General features: G+C 42.8%; 1 protein-coding gene across 1 annotated transcript; it reads right to left on the bottom strand.

The window, feature by feature from the left end:
• Positions 1-13890: 13890 nt before the first annotated feature.
• MYL4 (myosin light chain 4) lies at positions 13891-25448 on the bottom strand. The gene is made up of 7 exons (XM_073582389.1): positions 24912-25448; positions 21153-21180; positions 18644-18793; positions 14915-15088; positions 14723-14800; positions 14437-14475; positions 13891-14104 (listed from the first exon to the last, which is right to left on the bottom strand). Exons 1-6 carry the CDS (start codon positions 25023-25025, stop codon positions 14447-14449), a joined length of 573 nt encoding a protein of 190 aa, XP_073438490.1. The 5' UTR covers positions 25026-25448; the 3' UTR covers positions 13891-14104; positions 14437-14446.
• Between the last annotated feature and the right edge of the window lie 734 nt (positions 25449-26182).

Consider the following 26182-nt stretch of genomic DNA (forward strand, 5'->3'; position numbering starts at 1 on the left):
TCCGGGGCAAGAAATTTGACGACAATAGCGATGTGATAACCGCTGTTGGGGAGTTTTTTGAGGGTCAAGATCAAGAATTTTTTTCGAAGGGAATTCTAAGTTTAGAAAAGAGATGGACTAAATGTATAGACTTGTTAGGAGACTATGTAGAAAATAAATTTTTTTTTTTACTATATTCATTGTGTTTATTATTGATTATCATTACTTTTGGATCGCCCCTCGTATTTTGGAAAGTTTTAGTCTCTAACTTGCTCTGCATTCCACCAACTGTTCCGCTGAAAATTATTTATTGAAGACATGCCACTGTATTGTAACCAAGAGAAAGAAATCTGCATCTCCTGCTGTTCCTTGTGTACAAGTCAAAATGTCAGTAAAATTGATTTTGTTTTTATGGACTGGCTTGGTTTCCCATTTGTGAGGTCGTGGTGAATCAGAGCAATGCGTGGCAGACCAGAAAAGCTGGGAGGTGTCCATTATCATAAAGGCCCACACACACATACCAAAGCAAGGCCCCATTTTTCTGTAGTAGGCCGGGAAAAGGAAGATGAGTGCCTCACCCGCGGCCTCTGCCCCAAGTATTTTGCATAGTTGGCAGGATCATTTATGTGGGAGAAGATCTGTGGTGCAGACGACAGGGCACCTGAAATTGAACGGCCCAAGATGGCGACCAGCAGCATGAACTTTAAGATGGCGACAGTTGGTGAGAGAATTGTAATGCATCTCTCGCCTTGACTACTGCAACCTCATGCTCTGCGGCCTCCCCTCAAACACTCTCGCACCCCTCCAATCTATTCTAAACTCTGCTGCCCGACTAATCCACCTGTCCCCCCGCTATTCCCCAGCTTCTCCCCTCTGTCAATCCCTTCACTGGCTCCCAATTGCCCAGAGACTCCATTACAAAACCCTAACCATGACATACAAAGCCATCCACAACTTGTCTCCTCCATACATCTGTGACCTCGTCTCCCGGTACTTTCCTGCACGCAACCTCCGATCCTCACAAGATCTCCTTCTCTACTCCCCTCTTATCTCCTCTTCCCACAATCGCATACAAGATTTCTCTCGCGCATCACCCCTACTCTGGAACTCTCTACCACAACATATCAGACTCTCACCTACCATCGAAACCTTCAAAAAGAGCCTGAAGACCCACCTCTTCCGACAAGCCTATAACCTGCAGTAACCACCGATCGACCAAACCGCTGCACGACCAGCTCTACCCTCGCCTACTGTATTATCACCCATCCCTTGAAGATTGTGAGCCCTCGCGGGCAGGGTCCTCTCTCCTCCTGTACCAGTTATGACTTGTATTGTTTAAGATTATTGTACTTGTTTTTATGTATACCCCCCTCACATGTAAAGCGCCATGGAATAAATGGCGCTATAACAATAAATAATAATAATAATAATAATAATGCCTCAAAGTTGTTGTGGATGTGCCTTTAGGATGCAGCAGAGCTGACAGCTACCTTATTATGTTTGTACTATGTTAACATTTCTCTTTGCAGATAATGTACATGAGGATTCAGTACACAGGAGTGGTTTATATATGCATAATGTTATGTACTTATTATGTTCTGCTATTAGAAGGTTGTTAAGAGTTAACAAAGCAGCCCTGCTTTCCATATATCCATATATGGCCACAAGGTCACATGGTTAAACCACATGAGCCACATCATGCTAGACCACATCCTGGGTCTAGCAGTGAGGGAGACATTGTGTGCATGTGTGAGTCCTCTTTGAGAAGCTGAAGGAGCAGGTAGGGGAGCAGCCTTAGCTCTAGTATATGAGAAGTCTCAGCTTCAGACGGCTGTGGGATCAGGACTGTGCATATAAGCAGAAGTTGAAGCTCAGAAATCACTGCACCATTTATTTATCAGCTTAACATACTGGAAAGTATCTGTGATTGCTGTATAGGAATTGAATCTCTGTTCAATAACCGTTTATCTGGATGTACCTGTGTATTCGTACAAGTAAAAGTTATCAACTACACCTCTGGCCTCCCTGTTTTCTGGACTATTTGGAGTGCACCACATTACATCACACTACCAGAAAGCAGAGGTTATTTGCACCCTTGCATCTTAAACTTTCATTTACTTTCTTTGTCACTGCTATGGCAGAGTGGTAGCGTCCGCACACCACATGACATATTGCAGAAGAACCACCTATCATGGGAGTGGATGGCACCAGGGCGTGCAAACATGTGTCCAGCCCGCAGGATTTTGTGGCCTGAAGAAGGTATGCCCTGCAACTAAGGCCCAGCTCCAGGCACGGTTCCAAATGAAGTACGGCCCATAGGGTGGAGAACGGCAAGCGCAGGAGGCGTGGCCAAAGGCGGTGTCGCTGAGAGTGGTCCGTCGGGCGTTTCAGAAGTCCGGCCCAGAAAGTGGAAGAGTTGAAGGAACAGGAAGTGCACAGTGAGTCAGAGACAGATTACATTTCCTCTGCAGTGCGTGTCATGGGAGGAGCTAAAGAGTAGCGCTCGTACGAAGATGGCTCGCAGCAACAGAGACAAGTGCACTACTCTCCATACAGCAACCAGACTCAAAGGCTGGTTTCACATTTGCATCTGTGCACGCAGCATTTGTTCCTCATAGATCCGTATGCATCATGCATACATATCTTTAACATGGTGTACGCAAAGACATGCGTTTGCATGTGTTCGCATGAAAACACGTACGCATTCATCGTTTCACAGTGTGCGGTGGGGTCCGGCGAACACATCATGCTGCATTTTTTAGGCGTCAAATATGCACAGGTATGCGCATGCTGATGAATGCGTAAAAAAACACATTACTGTCTAATGGAAATTCACTTACTCACCCGTGCACCCTTGGCGTCTGTTTCCTCCCAAGACCTGCGCATGGCACTCAGTCTCCTGGAAATATGTTTAGGGCCCTCTTAAAGTGGCAGCACTCGTGCTTCTGAAAACCTCCCCAGCCAATAGCTGGCAGACGCCTGACATTTAAGGCAGCCTCCCCTATTGGGAGGCTCCTTAGCAACTTTAGTTATCCATGTGTATCCTGCTACCTAGTTGTATGGTCCCAGTACCTGTGCATCTTGAACCTGATCCTGTCTGCATCTGATCCTATTCATCCTATGTGAACTAGATCCTATCCGTCCTGCTGTAACCTGCTCCTGAATTCGTTCTGCCTTTACCCAGTCCTGAGCCTGATCTGCCTTGTCCGCACCTATACCACTATCCTCACCTGTCCAGTCTGAGCCTGCACCTGTTACCCTGCTGTTGTGAGCTCATTTTCGGGTTTGCTTCTGGTGAGGGTTATGGAGCTGGCTGTGCTGACAGAGGAGTAGTGAGTTCTCTATCTGGACTACCTCTGTTGGTGAAGGGAGGTAATGAAGCTGATCTAAATGGCAGAGACCGGCCACCTGAGGAAGAGGACTGTGATTGGACATCAGGAATTTCTGATTGGATTTAAGGCAGCCGACTCCTTAGTTTCTTGCTGGTGATTTCTCCTGACTGTGGCTTCTGGTTTCCAGTTTGGTTCCTGCCTTCTTAAAGCTAAGTTTTCTCTGCTATTGTTTATATGAGTTTTCGTCTGGTTTACTTAGTTTTTTGTGTTCAGTCAGCCCTGGCTGGGACTGGGCTGAATCCCCATTTTGTCTCTGATCAGTTGCTCTCTTTTGCTCTGTCTTCAGAATATACCTGAGTGCTGGTATAGGGTATTGAAGTCTAGCGACTTTAGGGCCTTTTTCTATCAGACGTGTTGGACATTTTTTGCCAGGGTTTTTTGCGTGATTGCAGACAGCAGGTTTTTTTTCCTGTCCTTTCTAGTTAGTGAGGGCCCCATCGTTTGCTCAGCCTTTCTATCTGTGTTTGTGTTTTCATCTTGTTTCACCGACAATACATGTTAGGGGCTGTCTATTGCTTTGGGGTCTGCTCTGGGGCAGTTTAGATTTTCCCTTTCTTTCATTAGGCTTATTTAGTTCTCCGGCGATGACGAGGCATCTAGGACCACCGTAGGCACGCTCCACGGCTACTTCTAGTTGTGTGGATAGGATCAGGGGTCTGCAATCCACTAGTTACCAACCTCTCCGGTTTTCTGGGCTTAGCTTGCTTTTTGTTTTTTCCTCCTCGGTGACTCATTCATAACACCCTGCACACGAGTCCGCTCTGTGTTCCTGAACCTATCCTGTCCATTCCTGGTCCAGAATTGGTTCTGTCTACCAGCCACATGTCCTCCTATTAAGCAGTTCCTGTGCAGTGCAATGATGTCACTGCATCACATCTGCAACGTCCACTGCAAGACAGAATTGGAGAGTGGCTGCCATGGACTCGAAGGCCAGATTGGGTTTTGTTTTTTTCAATGTGGGCCATGGTGCCGATAATTCTGTGTGGGGGCTATCACAATATATAGGGTCCTGTGGTGGATCATCAAACTATATAGGGGCCTGTGGGTGACCATCATGGTGTATTGGGGCTATCGTGGATCACCATACTGTGTGGGGCTGTGTAGGACCATCATACTATATGGAAGGCTGTGGGGGAACTATCATACTGTATTGGGGCTGTGTGGGACTATCATGCCATATAGGGATCTGTGAGCAGACCATCATACTATAGAGTGGCCTGTGAGGGACTATCATACTATGTAGGGGCCTTTGGTGGACCAGAAACAACGACCATCCTGGAGGAGCCAGTCCCGGAAGCTGAATTTGAGCTGCAGCTGTGGCGCCCCTGAGGGTTCAGTCGACACAGAAGGAACTGCACCTCCTCCTGAGGTACAAACAAAGAGCACAGAATGACAAATGTGCAAAAATACCTTGCAGTAAGACATATGACAGTAGTCAGCAAGTGCTGATAAAAGGTGATAACAAATACAGGGTATTTAGTCGATACGTTTTTTTGCAAAAAAATGTATGCCAAGCTGCTCCACCTCGTCAAGGTAACCCGTATTGAAGCAGTCCCTATCTAATGTATTTAAAACCTGAACATATGAACAGTGTCTGAGGTGTAGTATCCCACTTCCCTGGTAAGATGGAACACCTGACCAGCCTCCAACACTCACATCCAGCACAGACACCTTAGAACAGCAGAGCACCCTTTATGGCAGTTGCTCTGGTTCATGAAGGGTGCTGGGTGGTAGGTGGAGCTTAGAGACACAAGAGAGCGGGAGAATGTTAGGAAGTGGGCAGTTGGTGAGAGAAGATCCCCAGAGAGCGATGGAATGAAAGGAAGTGCTGCAGCAGACTTCAGTGACCTGGAGCTGCTGGCACAGGAAAGAGCAATAGAAAGCCTGATTCTTCAGAAGGAAGAAAGATTAGTGCGGAACGTAAGGAGATGAGAACTAAGGACTAGGGTCAGAGCAGAGCCCTTCCTCAAGTTTGAAGCGCATGGCCGGAGTCCTGTCTCCGAGGCTGTTTGTGAAACTAATGCTCCTGCAGCAGAAACCGGAGGAATAGAAGTTGTGACCACTCTGTTCCCACAAAAGACTCAAAGACACGGTGGCAACCTAAGTATGAGCCGGGACATGACAGATAGAGTCCCCGAAGCAGGCTACAGTCACTTGTCATGCGAGAGGAGTTTGAGTAACAACAAGCAGGAGGAACTTCAGTGTAACTCAGTACTGCATGTACCTCAGATAAGCGCTAGAAAGGAGACGTTCAGAACAGGCACACGAAAGGGAGTGCTGGAAAGGTTAATTCCATCTGCCTGGGAGTTGGCTGAGCCCCTGGTCTGGAGACCGCGGCATGGAAGCGGGCACCTGTCTGTGCCAAGAACGTGAGTAAAAGAACTGGGACTGCACTCAGCTGTCTCTTTGCCTTCTTCCTGCGCCAACCCACTCAGCACTGCTACATCCCTGTGCCTAACACTGCACCCTTTCCCTCAACACCTATTACTACTGCCCTGGGACTACAGCTCCACCTGTGGGGAGCTTCAACATCATTGCTGCACCACACCACCTGTCCCAGAGAAGCAACGCTGCAGTGCTGGCCAAACTGACCAGAAACCACAAGTGGCATCATGAATCATTTCAATAACTTTATCCCCATCACTCAACCCCTTTTACATTGACTGCCTGAGGCCATGGACTGAGTCACTGTCACTGTGACATCTCCCATTGAAATCAACGGGCCCTGCACCGAGTACCCCACAGCCTCTGGGGGCGAGTCACAGCTCTATTTGACAACAGCAGAGCGCGCAGCCTTAACCTCAGAAGAATACAGTGACAGCCAGCAGGAGAGGGTGAGTGCAACACAGCCCTTGACCTGGATGGTCCCTGTCTCAGCCCGTCGCTGTGGGAGCTGTTGCCCGATCCCTCGCCCCTGATGAGTGGTCCGTGTCTCAACCCCATACCCCGGAAGCTGGGTCTATCATCAGCAAGGCCATATCCCTGGTGAGCCTCCCGTTTTCATTACTCAGCGGAAGGCCCTTTCCCAACCCCCAGGCGGGCCGCATGGAGTACCAGGGTTCACCTGGAGTTATATGCGGGCTCGGAGCAGGCTCAATCGGCCCCTGTTCCCCCAGTCAATGAACGGCCGGGTTTTGCCCCTCTCCTGTCATTGTGGCGACAGGAGGACATGAAACCGGCTGCAGGGTCGTCTACTGGAGTACGGGCATGGAGCCCGATGTGGAGTGGAGCAGCATGGGTCACATGCCATTGATCTGTAAATATGTCTGCAAAAAGAACAAAAAAAGATGTTGAACCTTAAAAATAAGGGGACTGTTCTGCGTCCCAGCGGGCAATGAAGCCCTGCAACACCCCAAAAGGTGGGTGTAATGTGGTCGGACAGCCTAAGAGAATGATCATTTCATTTTTTACATTATTTTTCTTTTTGTTGTGCCTGTTGCTCCCTTTCTGTTGGAAAGCAGGAGCTACCTTTCAACTTTGGACTGTGTCCGAATGGAGAAGAGACTTGGTCTCAGCGAAGAGGGACCTTGCTCTCTTCAAGGGAGGGGGGAGCCGATTCCCAAGGACTACTCACTAATGGGATATGCTGTAAAAATGTTTTTTAAATGTATTATTGCACTAAATAGGATTATATTTAGTGGACTGCACCTGGAGGACTGTGAGCCAGGATCATGATGGCATTATTTTACAGACTCATCTCGCGTCGAGCCAAAAATCTTTTAGTAGTAGTATTACTTCGTATTGCCTCCCTGCGTGGAGTATAAAGAAAATATGAAGGTTTAAGCGGTACTTGCTTGGGGATGACCAAATTCTAGGGAGAGTGGGAATGTAAGGGGATTGAAGAATGTTACTGCTTTCCCTTTCCTTCACAGGTGGTCCCAGTACCGCATGTTTTAGTGTAATGTAAATTCTATGTATGTTTGTTGATATATTGTGGTATTGCTACATGAGTAAATGTATTACCGCCTATAAGTAATGGTGCTGCTACGCGATTACATGTATTACCACAAAGCTATAGGCCCCGGACACCACAGCAGCCACGCAACGTTGAAGGAGTAAAGCCCAGTCATCCAACACAACAGGACATCACAGCAACGGGCAGATACAGTTGAGGAGTCAACAGTGGTTCCAGTATGTGGCAACTCATCGCATGGGCAGATACCCTCAGGGCCGGGGCAAAACAGCTAGAGGAACCTACAGATGCATTGAGTCTGAACAGAAAGCATGTGATGCAAGTGCAGGGAACAGCACAGAAGGGCAGATCGCACTCCCAGTGGCTACTGACTCCGGGAAATAATGATCTTGCGTCTGGGGCAAAACAGACAAAGGGAAGCATATCCGTAGCAGAGCTGTGTAGAGAGAATCCTGAGGAATCATCAGGGACAGTCCGACCCGGGCCCGCACTTTGTGATCACGAAAGTAGCGCAGGGAAAGAAAAGGAACATTGTTTTGGAAACCTGTTGTAAAAGCTGTGAAGACTTTGGATATGCTGTGTAACGAACCCAGTAAAGATGTTCTTGTTAAAGTTGAAATGGAGTGTGTCTCAGTTAATGTAAATCCGCCTGGAGATGTTCCCCGTGACATAGGGAAAATCCTGAAGGAGCCGGATCTGGAGACACAGGTATGCTGACCAGTGGACGTTATTTTCTGTGAGGGGAGGCCAGTGAAGCTCAGGTGTCCTCGGCTACGATTACGGTCCTGGCTGAACCTTACACTACTATATGGGTGGCTGTGGATGGACCATCAAACTGTATTGGGGCTGTGAGGGACCATCATACTGTATTGGGAATGTGGTGGGGGCATCATACTGTATTGAGGCTGTGGGGGGCCATCATACTGCATGAGAGGCTGTTTAAGGACCATCATAGTATATAGGGGTTGTGGGGGGGATCAATCATACTGTGTGTAGGGACCATTATACTGTGTAGGGGTCCGTGGTGACCATCATAATGTGTGTGGACGCTATGGTGGACATTATACTGTATGGTGAGGCTGTGGTGACCATCATACTGTGCGGTGGAATTTTGAGATGGCCATCATACTGTGTGTGGGTACTGGGGTGACCATCTTACTGTGTGGGGTTTTTGGGGCCATAATGCTGTGTAGGTGAAGGAAAGTGGGAACATCATTCTGTGTTGTGGCATTTTTTGGGGCACATATTCTATGGAGGCCATGGAAGGAGTATCATAGTGGGTGAAAACACTCAGTATTGACAAAATAACTGTGTATAAGAGCCACAATATCCGGCTCTCTGTGTCTTAAAGTTGGGAAATATGCCCTTCTGTGACTATGTGTCATGATAGGACTTTTGCAAAGTGGTTCTATGATTTCTATGTGCACCCCTGCTCAAAGGCATTATTATAAGGAGGCAAACTGGAGAATCATTATCATTATAGGGAAAGCACAGCTGACATTAATATAAGAATGCATAGTGTTTGTATTATAAGTACCGTAGGTTCGGAGTAATTATTATAAGGGATCAATGGCAATTATTATAAGGAGGCACAGGGTAACATTATTACTATAGGGTGCTGTATAACTGTAAGGAGGCACAGGGGAGCCTTATTACTATGAGGAAGTACAGATGGAACTTTATTACTGCGTAGGGACTCTGTTATTAGGTGGGGCACAAAATAAGGGTAATATTAATCTACAGGGCACATGGGGGTATTATTCATGCTAGTGCACTGGTTATAGCGCTACATGGATTGTGTAGAGGTGGGGAATGTGAGGAGGGGGCTGGAAAAGCAGTAACTCAATGATGTTTCTATGTTATATCTTGCACGAATTTTGGATAGAAGAAATGGTTATTGTGGTTTGGGCCAAATAAAAAAGGAAAGGGAAAATGAATGAGAACAGTCAGCCAGAACGTCACTGGTGAGAACCTACACAGTATGCCCATTTATGGTCTGCAGAGCACTGGTGCAGAACTGATGTTAATAATATATGGTCATTGAATTGTGGTAAGTTAATTCCTAGTAGAGAGGTTTTGGTTAATGGTCAGTATGGCGGTATTATCACTACTGTATATCTGGTGATATTTGTCTGTTGTATTGCAAAATTATTATATCTTATACAGCAGAGTAAGAAGGGGGCAGGACGGTAGTCGTGGCCGAGAACACCAGGGCCCGGACACATCAGTTACATTACAGTCCACACAGCATTCTTCCTGCACTTTTCCTTTCTTGCTTTCTTTGTCCTCACGCACATTACGGGGTAGTAGCGCCCTTGGTGGTACCGTAGCATCACTTCTGTAGGACCTCAAGACATAGGGGATCCCGTTCATCCATTTCACCCTGGATTTGCAAGCTTCAGCCCTATTTAAGATCTGCCACATGGTGAACACTCTGCGTCCTGCACAACTTTTGGACCACGTATTCCTTCCCGTTCCTGCTGCTGTCATAAACTGCAATTCCCCGTGTGCTCCGGTCTTATCCAGCACCCGTCTGACTGCCTGTGCTTTTCTTGTTTGAAAACGTTGCGTAGCTGCTATGGTGTCCTGGGCTTAGAGCCCTTGTGGACACTTTGGGCGTGCTCTCCCTTCTGAGCTGTTCCTATCTCCTACACTTGCTTAACCCATAGCATCTCCTCCTACAGTTAATCCTATGTGAACTTCCTATAGCTATACCTAACAAGGCCCACTAGTATACCCCCATCTAGTGGCCCACTACAGAACTACACTTACCCATATCTAGACTAATAGTGCCCTCCACTATTGAACCCGAAAGATGCACCAGCTTACCCTAATCTATGCATTTATATGTACAACATAATACAACACAATATATTACAATATGTACAGCATGGTAATACATATATAATGTGGCAGTACCAATGAGAAGGCGGTAATACACAATAGTGTAGCAGTACCAGAGCATAATTATATCTATACAACATTTACAATATATTTATATTAGAACTCCTTAAAGGGGAGATGGTATTAAAGGGATATTCTACTTCAATCCCCTACAGCAGTGTTATTGGGAATATAGATAAGAGTCTTGATTTTCTGCTGGGAGGATAATATAAGATAATAGAGACCCCAATCTGGGGAAGGGGATGGGTACAGCATAGGTCTATGTACTTTCAAATGCCAGGGCTGAATTGTAGTCCCAGTCACTGCAGACTTATCAATTTAGACCGGACAACCCCTTTTTCTCTATATTACCCTACTCACTGTCTGTTGCTGGACAGAACACAGTTTTCTCACAGCACAGTGCAGAACACTAAAATACATCATAACACAATTCACATTACACATCACAATAACGCATGACATTATACACATTACACTTTGCATAATACACAGCACTGATGTCTTCCAGGGGGAAACAGGGCAATATGTCCATCTCCTTACTTCTTCAGGGAAAGAAATGCGACAGCAACAGTCCACCTCCTTACATTAAAATATGTTACCAACTTGGTCATTCCATGTCTAGAAGACTTGACGATGTCCTTAAAAATCCTGGAGGTCATACAAAATACTAGATGTAGTAGCTTTTGATGTAGGGTTTATTCATTTTTGCATCAACTAATTGTAGTAAAACTGAAGATTTTGTAAAGTCAGTTATATTATTGACCTTACTTTCATGTTACTGGTAAAAAAAAAATTCTATGATACTCTTGTCAACATTTTGGAATCTGTTCTTGTGTTTAGTGAAACATTGATTAAAATCTTACTTTTCAAAGGTGGGGTACTGATTTATGATAAGCATTGTATATGAAGGCAGCACTATGGGGCTTCTCAATATTAAAAAAAATAAAAATCATTTTACGGTGTCCTAATAGCTAGATATGAGATAGATAGAATTATATACTGATACTGAATGATATAAATTCTATATAATATATGATAGTTTCAGGATATAGTGTCCTGCTGTGGATAGGACGAGGAACATGTTGACCCAGTTGATGATGATTGTGGCAGTGCCCTTAGTGTATCGGTCAATAGAAATTTCCAGGAGTGGTGTGAATGCGTCCTGACATTACGTGCCCATCATGGTGCTCAAAATCCTCTTAATGCTATTATATTACACTCTATGTATAACTAATCTGCTCTTTGTTAGGCTCTTTTTTATCAATCTACTTTCCTATTTTGATCTAGCTACTGGCACATCTGATAATGATATATGTGAAAACTGAGCACATTCCCTACTAGAATAGATCAGACTCTCCTTCCTACATAAGGCGTTTGTCTTTTTCGTGGCAAGATATATATTGGTCTAGTGGATTAGGATTCCAGCTAAAATTATCTCACCACTTTGACAATGTCCTTTTATTTTCCAACGAGCAGACCTGTCCCCTGGGCAGGGGGCTTAGTCATGGAGTTTTGCTGTTATCAGACACGTCTGGTGGGACGATGCAGACACAAAGCCTTCTTTGGTATGAAAAATATTCCTTATCTCACAAATGGAGATGCTCTTCCGAATTTTCCAGCAATGTGCAGCTATTTTTACCAGATTGTTGGGCCCTGGAAGGTGAATTTCTAGAATCTAATGAGAGGATGGTAGACAGTGTTGGAGTTAACATGAATAATGAACTTTATTGTTTGAAGTGTTACCAATAGAAGGTTATAGTCAAGAATTAAGGTCCATCTAGAACACACATGCCAAACTCTGGCTCGCAAGTTGAGTATATTTGGCCTGCAACGCCAGGCAGTTCCTCCGAGTATATTTGACCCTCGACACCTGGCGGGTCCCTTGCCCCGACTTCGCACTTTCACCCGGCATTACACTTTCAACTATATCAGCATCCTAGTTGCCAATACAGTTGAAAGAAATGATGGAGCTGACACTCCCTTTCCTAACATTCGTCCTCTGCGCCTGACGTCTCAGTGCAGCGGGCGCAATGACATCATTACAATGCTCCTGCTGTACCGAGATGTGTAGCAGATCTGAAAACACCATGAAGAGACCAGAGTAGGGGAAAATGGGCAAAGGTGAGTGTATATTCGTGTGTTTTTTTAAAATACGGGATCTATCATACTGTATGGAGCACAAGGTGGGGCCATTATACTGTATGGAGCACTAAGTGAGGTCATTATACTCTATGGAGCCCTATGTGGGGCCCATTATACTGTATGAAGCACTATGTGGGGCCATTATACTGTATGGAAGGCAATGCAGGGCCCCGTTACACTATATGGAGTACTATGTGTGGCCCATTGTGGGGATTACAGTTGGAGAATCATACTGGGATGTGGTCACCATTTTTTGCAGGGGGGATTGATGTGGGGTACAGTAGGGTCATCATACCGTGTATATGGAAGGTACTGTGAAGGAATTCACTGTAGTGCTATCATACTGTGTTTTGGGTGCCCTTTCGTTTGCATCATACTTTATTATCTGTATTATTCAAGATTTTTTATCCTTTGCTATTACATATATAAATTAGGTCATTGGGCCATGTGCTTTTTTACTTCTCTTAGATAACATATTATACTGTATTATTCCAATATTTTATTCTAAAATCTAGTAAGTAAAATGTACTTTGTGGAACAACTCCTTCAAGTTTGTTTCCATATGAAAAACTTCATAGTTATATTTGATGAGAAGGAAAAACTTCCTCAATTAAAGACATTTTTTAACCTCTTAATGTCTATGGACGAGCACAGTCCGTCATGGCCGGGTGTAACTTACTACACCATGACAGACTGTGCACGTCATGCATTAGAACTGTCACTGCGTGTCGGTCCCTGAACCCATAGCGTTGTGATTGTTCAGTCAATCTGACTGGCCAAACACAGCAGCGATCGGGCAGGAGATGCTGAAATTTCATTTTGAATCTACGTCATTTTTACTGTGAGATTCATGGGTCATTGGGTTCCATTAGGTATCTCTCAAACACTGCATGCAATACATACTGTATAAAATTGGTTAAACCTATTGTTCTTTTTTTGGTATCGGTTGAAAGGTCTATAATTAATAACTTTCTCTTCATTTCCTAATTTTAGGGTCGGCAGACACTACGTACATAATGGTTGATAGTGTAGGTTTAATGGTATGCAAGAACAGAGACGCTAACTATCCTTTCAGGCTAACTTCATATTAGTATAGCTCCAGGATGAGATTCATAGTAGTGTCCTTCAAAGTTGTATACTATTTTTATGATGTGAGGTTTAGACTCATATTAATTCATAAATGGGATTGTTTCATCAGTGAATGCCGATGCCATACTCCAAATTTGGCTCATAGAGGAGTCCTGAGTAAGGGACACCCGTTTATGACTTCTGTATACACTAAAAGGGATTATCTTCATTACAAAAAGTTCATTTTGGAGACGTAAGGCTTCACCATAAAAAAATATCAGCTAAAAATGTTGGTGGTACATGTGAACACTCACCACCAGGCCATCTACTGAATGAGATTGCCCATTGAGTCTTACCATTCTGAAGAATTCTGAAGAATTTCCAGACTTTTCCATGAGGAATCAATGAAACCAATATGGTAGGCTCAATAGTTTATTGAAACCTTTATGTAATAATAGAATGTACAAACAATCATACAGGACACAACTTCCATAATTTTTTGTGTGAAATTTATTTGGTGGAAATCACCGGAGGAAAAAAATCCTCAAACATTTACAATTGCACATGGTATTTCAGTAGAGGTCAAGAGTCTGAAGAAGTCCAGGGCATTCACATTTCAAAGATGACTTTTGGACCATGATAAGTTGTTAAGTTCTTTATAACCAAGTCCATTAAAGTGGTTGGGGGAGGGAGAGCTCACAGAGATCTAGAAAAGATAAATTGTTATTAAAAGATTGAAGTTTAGTCATTCATCGTTCATATACAAACACATGTGGGAAAAGGAGGTGGAATGGCATTAGAAAGGGAAAAGCCGGAGACTGAGGACAACCGAATGAAACCTAATTATAGTTCATTGCTCAAAATGTATCTGTATTAGAAAATGTTTGGTCTGAAAGAAAATTCATGAGTATAATTTTAACTTGTGCAACATATGGATTGAATTAAAGCATTTATGCATTTGGACCAATTTTTACAAAGATATTCACATGTACAAAAAATATAATCACTTTATAAGACTCAGGGAGAATAAACACGCACCAGATTATCTTCAACCAGCCATGATGTGTTTGACAAAAGCTGAAAAAGAGAAATATATAAATAAGAGGATATTCACAAATAAGTTTTATAACTAGTCTGCTGGCCTATAGATTTTTACTTCATCCCCCCTGTGACAACACTGCAGAGAAATTGAGTACCTACTGCCAGGTTCCTTCAGCTTAGCAGCTATCGGCTAAGAATGCTAGCAACAGGACAACTTATGACCTGCACATCAATCAGGGAAACTGCTGCAAAGATTGCGTAAAACTGACATGCCCTTTAATACCTTCATAGTTAATGCATCCATTGGCATCTTCTTGTCCTGCAAGCAACTGTTCTACTTCATTTTCTTGCAGCTTTTCACCTGTATGTTATAGAGACGTGCTATGAGTAGCATGCCCAACACTTATTTCTTGGCTCCTATTCATCATACACAGCGGTCAACACCAATATATCACTATGCAGCAGTGCTATTCACCTAAAGTGGCCAAAACATGGCGCAATTCAGCTCCCATCACAGTTCCGTTGCTCTCTTTGTCAAAAACACGCAGTCCTTCTACAAAGTCCTCAAAAGAACCTTGGTCCTTGTTTTTGGAGATGTGTTGAAGCATCGGAAGGAAGGTCTCAAAGTCAATGAGTTTGGTGTTTAGTTCTGAAACAAGGATAATAATCTTTTATTTATTTTTAGCAAACAAGTGAGTAGGGTACTGCCATGGGGTCACTAAATGACCCCATCAAAATGTTATTAATGATAAATTAAAATTGTGCTTTCATGCATGTAATGATATAGATCCAAACATCTGTCAGAGTATTGGGTTTTAAGCCATCAGATCTGAAGTCTTAGAGACAATCAGCTTCTAAGATACAGCGTACTCTTGCATGAATTGCATATAATGAATAACAAAACTTACACCACTGGTTAGTGAAATGTCAATGGCCCTCCCGTGGGTCAGCACTAGGAGTGTGAATTTCAATGTAGGCATCTGGACTGCTAATGGTATGGCCATGAGTTGACATTGTTTGTCCTTTCATTACTAGGAATTAAATGATCTAGATCTCCCACAAATAGACTGGGCGAAATAGTTACAATCCTTCTAAGCTGCCTGTAGCCTTTATGTTCTCATCCACCCTTTTTTATAGCTCAGGGCTTGAGGGGGTTTAATGCCTCATGCATAAATAGAACAAGACATGATGCCAGGTGTGAGGGTCTCTGTGTATGTACCAAATGGAAGGTATGTGGTATAGAGCCAGAAAATCTTGGGACTTACATATCAGTTTACCAAAGCATTACTATTTATAAGTTGGATTGTCTTATTCTGGGTGGCTGTCCTATGTCTGGAGATTTGCTATTCTCTTTCTTGATTCTATACTGCATAATACAGATATGTAATCATTTTCTTACTTTGGCCATTATGTTGTGATGGCAATAGACTTAGGGAGCTTTCATACTGCGCTTTGTCCCACTTTTGATGATCCCGCTGGGGCTTACATCCGAGCCCTCCGCAAATCATGATTTGGGGTATGCGCCGACCTGGCCATTGACCTATAATGGTGCCGAGAAAATCAATGTGCGGTCTGTCGTAAATCATTTTCTTGCATATGCACCTACTGGATGTGGACACTCAGACAGTCTACTACATCTGAGTGTCTGCCTACAGTAGGTGTACACACCCGAAAATGATCACACGTTGACTGTCGACACTATTATAGTCTATGGCCTCGTCGGCACATACCCCGAACACAGTTTTGCGGGGGGCTCAGACATAAGCCCTGACGGGATCAACCAATGTAGGACAAAGCGCAGTGTGAAAGGGGCCTTACTTTATCAAACCAGTGTAATAGAGTAGGACTTCCATATAATTCAGAACCTACTTTTTGACTCTACAGTTAATAAAAATTCTTTACCACACTGAACCAGAGCGACAGGAATAATTTTTTTTTTTGAGTGACAATTGGAAATCATTTAAAGGAGAATGAATGATAAGTTGTCACATCTTTTCTTAAAGGGAGTTTATTAACACCAATATTCAAAATAAGCAATTTATACATTCATACATGTGAATTAGTCCCTATAAAAATTATACTTGTGTTTCAGGTTTTAAATTCATGTGATTTATGCAAGACCAGTTTTATTACATATATAAATGAGGAGATTTAGGTGCATTCTTAGCGTAGCCAAGTTCTCATTGAAACATTCTGCCCTCTCAATTAACATCCTCTGCCGCTCTCCCTTAGGCTACTTTCAGATTTCCGTTTTGAAGCATCAGGCGCGATGCGGTGAAAAATGTAAAAACCGGATCCGGCGCCTGTTGCCACCGGATCCGGCTTTTTTCCCATAGACTTACATTATTGTCGCATTGCGCCTGATGGCCATGCGGCATGTCCGGCTTTTGCCGGAAACGGCAAAAAATGCCTGTCCGGCGTCTGCAAAAAAACGTTCCATGCAACGTTTTTTGACAGCACCGGACCGCTTTTTTGCAGAGCACATGCGCGAAGACTCTCTCTCACTCTCCCTCTCCTTCACCATATCCGGCAAAAACAGCCCGCCGGATTTAAAAAGCTGAAGTCTGAAAGTAGCCTTAGTGATGATTGACAACGCTCCAAGGAGCGCTGCCTGTATTGCCTACTCAGTCCTGCATGTACTGACTTTGCAGGAGCCGAGAACTCATACAGTTCAGTGTCCCTGTCCTGTATGCAGTGGTTGCTTGCTGCACGCAGATCCGCACATCAGTGGGTGGACAATGGTGACAGGAGGAGATGAAAGCACGTTCTGACAATACAGGAGCCGAGTGCACACAGTATCAGTGTGCGTGCTCTCATCCACCTCTACTGTCTGTAGTGGCCACTCGATACTCTACCACTCTGTGCAGTGAGCAACCGATGCAGACCGGACAGGTGGATCAGAGGGCTGCTACTCACACTCACACTGTAAAAGCTCTCGGTTCCTGCAATGTGAATGTGTGCAGAACTCAGGATTCAATACAGTCAGTGCTCCTTGGAGTGGTGACAAGCACCAAGGGAGAAGTGGAGGATTCTTATTGAGTTGGTGCAACGGTGCACAAAGCACTTGGCCACACCAATGGTGCACAGAAACCCCCTGATTTACATATGTATTAAAACTGTTTTTACATAAAATAAAGTCATTAAAATCTGTACCACAAGTATGATTTTCATAGTCCCCTATATGAATGCAGAAATTATTTAATCTTAGTATTTGGGGTGACAGGACTTCTTTTAAAGGGATTGGCTCAGAGACAAAAAAAATCCCCATGCCATATGTTTTTTTAGGACATCATACAGGAGATTACCCACTCAGGTCCCCCTTATGAGTGGAGATTCATTACAAAGAACAATTCCTGGTATGGCAAAAAAATCAGTATTGAGGCGGCCCCATTTAATTTAGACCAGCAGTAGCAGGATGTTCTCAAAATGGAAAAATTATGACTATTATGCTCTTGATTTCTCCCACTTTGCACAGATGAGTGGAACCAACTAAACTTTACTCCAAAGCTCGGTTCATGTACCAGAACTGTACCCGCACTTCAACCAGAACATGATTGATATCAATGGTGACCTGAACTTTGGAGCTGGAAAATCTCTCTCTCTCTCTCCTTGTCTTCTCCTAACTCCCGAACTGTAAAACAGACTTCCAGGAGAAGTCCATGGTAGGAGTTCAGCACTGGTACATGGGTTCGCTCATCAATCCCATGTGTATTTTCCTCTTATGTACCCCAAGCTCTCTACATCTCATTTTGATTGTCTCTTACCTCTTCTACAATCAGAGGGACTTTGCTTTCCATACACCTATGCCGTACCCGATAACCATTTTCTAGGCTTTCTTTCACCCAGGACAAAGGTTCAGTTTGCTTCCTTAGCCTTGTATCTAAATACCCTCACCGAGGCAAAGTGGCTTGTTGGTGCCACCTGGCTCTCGGCACCCAAAACACATGCAATTGGTTAATCTCCCAGCTGTGCCACCGAGTTACTCCAATGTCTTCATGGCTACAAGGCTTTTTAAATTTATGACTATTATAAGACAAAACTATTGGAAACTGCCCTGTCTGAATATTAATAGTTCTTATAGGTCTCGATGGAGTTAATGTAATCATTAACTAATTAACTAACCTACTGCTACTAGGGAAAAAAAAAACAATGGGAAATAAAATCTGCAAGAGTAAACTCATCTAGAGTTTCGTTTTGTTCTTACCTTCTGGTTTGGGTCTTCCTAGGACCTTCAATACTTCTGCATTTGTGGGATTCTGTCCCAAAGCCCGCAAGACATCTCCACACTGCCCATATGTGATTTTCATCTCCCCACCTGGAGTACGGTCAAATAGCTGGAAGGCCTCTTTAAATTCTGGGAGTGAATGAGAAGAAAGATTTTAATTATTATTTTTATTAGTATTATATGAAACATAAGCTTTTAGAAAAACTGTACTACTGTATACTGTACCAATAACTGGGAATATAGCCATCGTATTATTAGATGCCCATACACATTTTACAGAGGTAGTTAGGTAGACCCTAGTTCTTCCGATTCCTCCATACACATGCAGTCTTGACTTGGGGAGAAGGCAACCACCGGACACTTCTAAATTGGGAATTGTAATTCAGTAAAGGTCTCCATACACACTGGATAGGCGGGGGATCACAATAAAATTGGCAGCTTTGTCCCCATATGGATAGTATAGGGGATAACTTACTGATTACTTAGGGTCTGACCAATGAGACCCCACTGATCCCTAGAAATATCGATAGGAAATAGGTTTCATAATTGGTAGAACCCATTTAATAGGTATGGGGACCTATAGAAAGGGCACTTGGCAAATCACCCACTAAATATCAAATATCAAAGATGGAATTGGTTCACATATTTTTGCTAAATTACTTTGTGGCACGGTGGTTTACTTTTACGTCCTTATACAGTATAATTTGGGTGCCTGTCTTAAATGAGCAGAAAAATATTGTGTCTTGATAGTCAAACATACTTAAAACCAAAAGGGGGGACAATTTATCACTTCTTTTCTTTAAGTTTCTGTTTTGACAATATTTCGCCAAATTCATCAAAAAGATATAAGATCTTTGCGTAAAGTCCAAATTTGTATTTAGAACTTTTTAGTGTGAAAAGTCATGTTTTCATGGTTCACAAAAAAAAGCTCCAAAATAAGTGTCATACATAAAATCTCTAGAGGAGGGGGCTGTATTAGAATTGCACCAGGTGTTGAGATTTTCTTTTTTTAAAGTTGCATTCCGTGAATTAAAAACAACACCGACGTAAAAATTAGAAAACGAACTAAAGCGCAAAAGCAAAAATCGAGGTATTCACTTAAAAAAAAAACTGGTGGAAACGCAATAATGAACTGGGCACAAGGGTTGAGATTGGAAAATGTTTTTTTTTCCTTGCCACCCCGGCCCAACAGACTTTTGGGCTTGATTCCTTAATGCATTTGTTCCTTTTTTAGCATTTTATGTCTTTTTTTTTTGTTTGTACCATTTATTTGTGTCTTATTTTAAGAGTTATCCAGATGTTTTCTCCTAATTCTTAATTTAAACTTTACGAAAAGTCCCCAAATTTGTCACAAAACATATGTACTCCGCTCCTGTCTTACCTCTCCCCCTGCCCTGTGATATGATCTAGTCCTGAAACTTTGGAGACATTTTTGCAGAAGTGACTTTTGCGCTAAAAATTCGCAAAACAAATTCCATAAAAATAAAGAGCAGTTTTGAATTTGTGCAAAATTTTAAGGAATTTGCCAAAAAGAATGTAAGCAAATACCACAAGACAAAAAAAAAAATGAAGTAGCTTAAAAAAATTGTGTTGCTGTTTATTTTTATTGTTTAGTCTTTTATATATAGTTTAACAGGAACACAGGGTGAAGAAATGTAATACTATTATCTAGTATTTCAACAGTGGAATATCAGAGGCAGCTGAACAATATCACTTACTGCAGCAGTTAGGCTCGACGGATATCAGGTTCCCATTATATATGTTGGATCTAAGCTCCGTCCATTCCTTTGGGCATTCCCTTCATTCCAAATCCTGCCAGTTTAATCCCCTGACATTGTGCAAAGGCTTTGTTCTCCACCAGAGTTTCAATATCCCCCCTCCTTTTCTATAACTTCAAACCAATCATAGACAAAAAGTAAAAAAAACAAAACTTTTGGCGGTACCATCTTGATGTCCGATATCTCTATTTCAATGCACCCGTTGACCAAACATGCATGGAGGTGGGGTGGGTGAAGGTCGGCCAGTCACCTCCTTACTTATTAGGCTAAAGCAATGGAATTGGAGTTATATATATATATATATATAAAAAATATTATTAAATATAATATTTTAATTATCACTGTTCATATACAATGAAGTCTGGATTTGAGAGTTTTCACATTGCCCTTTAGAGGTCACACGGGAGATTAGATTTTCAAATGTGAACATCTTGCTTTTCAGCAGTGTTGGATTAATAGCAATGATCCCACTGAGCATATGTTTTTCTAGAGTGGGGAAAGCCACCGCCAGACATCCCTGGCGGCAGCTTATCTCTGCTGAAAAAAAAAGAAGAAAGGGCAGGGTGCTGAAATTCCAAATGTCCAATTTTTCTCTCCCTTACACCAATAGCTTTAGATGGTGACTGGTCCCATTGATACAGTTCTTTAGATGTTCCTATAATTCACTTATCATAACTATGCTTCAATTAAAATATAATATGGAAAATTACCTTCAATCTGATCCGCGCTGTATTCAAGCTGTGGACAAATAAGAATACTATTAGGCTATAATCAGTAAGACATGCAGATAGCTTGACAAACATTGAAAAATATGGGTTAGCATACACTGTTCCTCCTGACCCCCCAAAACAGCTATTTCCCCCTTTCCCCTGGACATGCACATGCATGCTGAGATCTGCTGAGTGGGCATATGTTCTCAATGGGGAGAGGGGATTATTCCACTGTTTGTTTCATAAGGGGAGACACCAGTGTAACGGCAGCTTCAGAGTGAAAACTAATTAGGCAATAGATACTATGAAAATACAAGTGTGCTACCAAAGTATCATAACTGGCAAGTACGGTACATAGGATTTCAATTACTCCAGGGTGGTGCATTCAACTTTAAAGTGAAAATCTTAGCAAATTTTACGATACCAAAAGCATACATTAAAAACTAGGTCTGCTAGACCGGAAGACACGGGTGTACTTACTTGGAAAATTCACAAAAGAGTGTCTGTATAACATATAAGAAGCATAGCCTTTAAAGGAAGGACTATACCTTCCACTGAATGAATGGAAACTAAAATAAAATATCTCCCCTGAAAAAAAGGATTGGGCGTTGAAATGTCCAACTATCCGATCTTTCTCAACATCTATTAGCGGAAAGTTGGGAGGCCCCAATATAGATCCAATGGTTAGCTGCCAAAATCGGCATGTTCGGACGACTTTATCTAATGTGTATGGGGGTCTTAATATACACAAGATAGACAGACAACAGAAGGAAAAGGTAATGGAGGTAAAAACAGGGAGAGGTCAACAGAACTGTGGGAGCCCGGGAGCGGCCTACTGCACCATTAGTGGGCCACCACCATGTTGTAGATGTGTCATCACCATGAATCTTCCTAATTAGTCCCATCATTATCAAATACTGCCTGGTGGAGCTGGCGGAGGGGTTTGGATCGGGGCTTGAATGCTTGGCACTATTATTTCTACAAGGTGTAGACAGAGTAATGTGTTCCTGATGATTACTTGTCATCCCGACATCATGTTTCCCTATTGCTAGCCAATGTCTCTATGTAATCAGATTTTCACCGACGGGTTGCCCTATCTTGTACATGGGTCAGAACGTCCCGTGTCAAATGGCATGAGTTATTAAGTTTGCCCCTTATAAGTGCCAAGTACTATATTCAGAGCGATACGTTGCAGATTTATTGTTACCTAATAGTGGAGAACGTGGTTTCCAAAGACCAGTTATATGAGTGCTAGGGTACCGCTGACTGTAAAGTCTGATTCAGCCCCAAAATGCAAGTGTGCCACCAAAATATAATAACTGGCAAGACGTACATAGGATTTCCGTTACTCCAAGGTGGGGCATTCAACTGTATAGTGGATATTTTACCAGATTTTACAATACCAACTGCACACATCATAAATTATATATTTTGGACCTGGTGAGACTGGTGTACTTGCTTGCAAAATCCACAAAAGCATGTCTACATAATCCCTGATATTAAAATGAACAATTTGAGTCTTGCTGAAAAGTGAGAGAGCTCATGAGTCCAAGTCTATTCAGTCTCCATCCACACCCAGACTGATTGACACCTGCAACTAGTACTGAGCAGTGTGAGGTCTCAGCAGCAACTGGGAGGAGGGACACTGAGAAGCTGTCAATCAGTCTAGGAAGGCGGAGACTGAATTTATACTGTCAAAAAAGCATTACACTGCCATTTTGAGATGGATTTTCAAAGTGAGTACACCAACCTTATTAGGTCTAAGATATTTGTCTAATAATGTATGAGGTTTAGATTATGGAATTTGGTGACAGATCTAAAGAGGATTTGCCATCATATTTTATAATACAAATGGCGTATTTTAATAAAGAGCTCACTTAAACCTGATGATGCTAGTGTACTTGCTCTGAAAATAAAATCCTGATAAAAAGATCATCAGCTACCTCGTCCGGCATAAAATGTAGCAAGCTTGTATTGTGAAATATGGGGACCGATCTGCTTTAAAAAAAAAAAAAAAAAGGTATTGTTACTTTTCTTTCCTTAAATCCATCTGGAATTTGATATATATTAATAGATATTTCCCACATAATGAACAGTTTTCCCCTTTACAGGGACTGGGAGTCCCCCAGTGTGTCATGGAGCTGCGATATTATCTCAGTATCAAGGAATGTGACGCTGTTGCCTGATTATCTCAGGACGAGTAATGACCAGTGACGCAAGCAAGACAGAGGCTAATAGAAACAGCCTTAGGGTATGTGCACACACTGCAGATTCCGCAGAAACAATTGACATGCTGCGGAAAAAAAAACGCAGCTTTTCCGCAGGTAAAAAACCGCAGCGTGAGCACTACGGTTTTGAAAACCCATAGGCTAACATGGTAAAGTACCATGTCTGCGGAACTGCTGCAGTTCTGTAGGGCCAAAACCGCAGCAAAACCGCAGCAAAACCGCAGCGTGTGCACATAGCCTAAGAAAGCCATTATTAATATATTGTAATATTAGGCTGTAGTTTTGTAGTTTTACATAGGACTGCAAGTAAATCTAGCCAGCTGTCATTAAAGAATATTTCTGTTTTTTTCCCTAAAATAAAAGGGGTTGTCCACCTGTGGGAACATTTTCTTTTACTTAATTTATGTATTTGAGGCTATAAATCATTTTTGTCAATCCATACCATTAGACATTTTGCACCGTATTGCTTTTACAGCCTTTTTGTTCACTGAACTTTCAATTTTGATTTGATTTGTGGTCATAAGTTAGCTGAGAGGAGCCCGGATAAAGGGCTCGTGCAGATGGCAGAAAATCGAGTCCATTATGCAAAACCCTAAATTAGAGTGTGAGCACACTGAAGATGGAGAACAAAACTTCTCCATCTTCTCCATTGTGTCAGTGCGCAAAAATTAGACTGCACTCAGGTGTCATCCGAGTGCAGTCCGATCTTTTCCGCGCAATCATTTACTTGCATGGATGAGTGAAAATCATATCAATCTCTCACATAAAGTGATCTTGTCCTTGAACAGTCTCTGTCCGAGGAAAATATCGGACATGTGCACGGCCCCATAAACTAACACTGGTCAAAGTTTGATCCGATGTTTTGTTGGATTTCACATAGACTGTAACGTGGTCATTTGCACATACCAAAGACAGATAAAATAGAAAATCTCCCACTGGACCTTGAATTGAGCTCATCCTATCCCAATATGTAGTAGGTGTAGTAATAATAATAATATTAGCAAATACTTCCAATTAGAAATGTAATATAGTTCTTCTGATTAGCTATGTCGCTTACCCGATGTGCAGGGCATTGCAGTAGTTTAGATATTCATGGTTACGTCCTCTCATATAGTGACAGTTAGTTAGTTGTCGTAAACTTGAATATCTAAGATACTGCAATGCCCTGCACATGGGGTAAGCGACATATGTAGTATAGTTCTTCTGATTCACAATGTCGCTTACCCCGTGTGCAGGGCATTGCAGTAGTTTAGATATTCATGGTTACGGACACTCATATAGTGACAGTTAGTTTGTTGTTAATTGTCGTAAACTTGGATATCTAAGCTACTACAATATCCTGCACATCGGGTAAGCAACATTGTGAATCAGAAGAACTATACTACATTTCTAATTGTAGGTATTTGCTAATATTATTACACTGACTACATAATGGGATAGGATCTTGGAGATGGGCATACCCATCTAAGCATCCTCTGCCACACTGTATTTTGGACATACTAAATAACTCCCCATGTTATTGAATACTTACTGTGACACTTTGTGGATCAAATGGGACCTCCTTTGGGGGCTCAGGTGCAGCCGGTGCTGGTGCAGCAGCAGGCTTGGGGGCCTCCTTTTTAGGCTCTGGCTTCTTGGGGGGCATGATGTGTGTGTAAGGGCTTCTTCTTGGGATGCGATGAATGAGATGGGAGGAATGACAGAGCCAGGGTGGTCACGCAGCCCCCTCTTATATCCAGGGAGAGGGAGCAGCACTACTATAAAAGGAAGAGTGACAGACAGAGATGTCCCACACCACAAGTATTCATTGTTATCAGCCCCTACATACCCTAAGATATTAACACTTCTCCTGCCAAGTCGGCTGGCTGCTCAGGACAATCTCTGCTTTTTACTTAGCCATTTCTTAAAACCCCTATGGCGGCTGTCATGGTGGAGACAATGGTCATTACCCAGCTTTTCCAGAATCCTGCAATTTCTTTAAGTCAAAATTATCTGTATAAGTTTCTTCAGCCTCAATAAAAATCATGGATGCCTCAATTTTGTTTTTTCATGGACAAGGCCCATGTGTCCCGGAATTTGTGGCCAGTTGGCGACCCTCATTGGTTGTCACCTTTACTAGGACCCCAAATATCATAGAACTCGTAGACCTTCTGTCAGCGTCTACAAGAGAACGGACAATTGGCGACCTACAAATCCAAGCATGCTGGTTTCATGGCAGGATAGTTGGACATGCTGGATAGTGTAGTTCTACAGGTATTAGAATATAGAGCCTAGGGAAAAGGGGGCACAGCAGGGTACTGCCAGGGTGGCATTGTCAGGCTCGCAAGGTCATACTGCCCGAACAGCTGCGTCCATGAGCTCGCTTATATAAATATAATATCAGTTCATCATTACATATCTGTGCGGACCGGCAAGGAGGGGGTTAGTCGGACCGGCCCGTGTCTATTCTTAGAGGTGGGATGTAAAGCATTATTGTCATTAGATGCAGGGGCATGGTAAGCTTAAGACCTGGACTCGGCCCCCCTTAGACTGATATATCACTAACTGTAGGGGGGGTGACGTTCTTCAGCTCAGTGTGACAATGTGACAAAGCAGGGACCACTTAAGTGACAAATGACAACAGATTAGATGTGACCATGCCTGAGCATTAGGTGCTAATTATTTGGGCAAGGCAAATAAGGAAAAGGCCAGTGAAAAGTCCAGAAGCGGCTATTATTGTTTGCCAGCAAGCTAAGGGTTAAGTGGTATACTATTAGGGGACAGCAGGGGAGTTCGGGGGGCACTAAGGGCCTTTTCACATCA

Source organism: Dendrobates tinctorius, unplaced genomic scaffold (assembly GCF_039654945.1).
Source record: "Dendrobates tinctorius isolate UK_male_01 unplaced genomic scaffold, ASM3965494v1 ptg000071l, whole genome shotgun sequence".
In the NCBI taxonomy this organism is placed as follows: Eukaryota; Metazoa; Chordata; class Amphibia; order Anura; family Dendrobatidae; genus Dendrobates; species Dendrobates tinctorius.

Bases quoted from the DNA above. Each gene is read 5' to 3' on its own strand.
- MYL4 (XM_073582389.1), bottom strand. From the start codon at position 25,025: ATGCCCCCCAAGAAGCCAGAGCCTAAAAAGGAGGCCCCCAAGCCTGCT. The intron at 21,181-24,911 runs GTAAGTATTCAA...ATTTGTCCACAG, and splicing joins TTGATCCACAAAGTGTCACA to CTTGAATACAGCGCGGATCA. The intron at 14,801-14,914 runs GTGAATAGCACT...TATAACATACAG, and splicing joins CCATGTTTTGGCCACTTTAG to GTGAAAAGCTGCAAGAAAAT.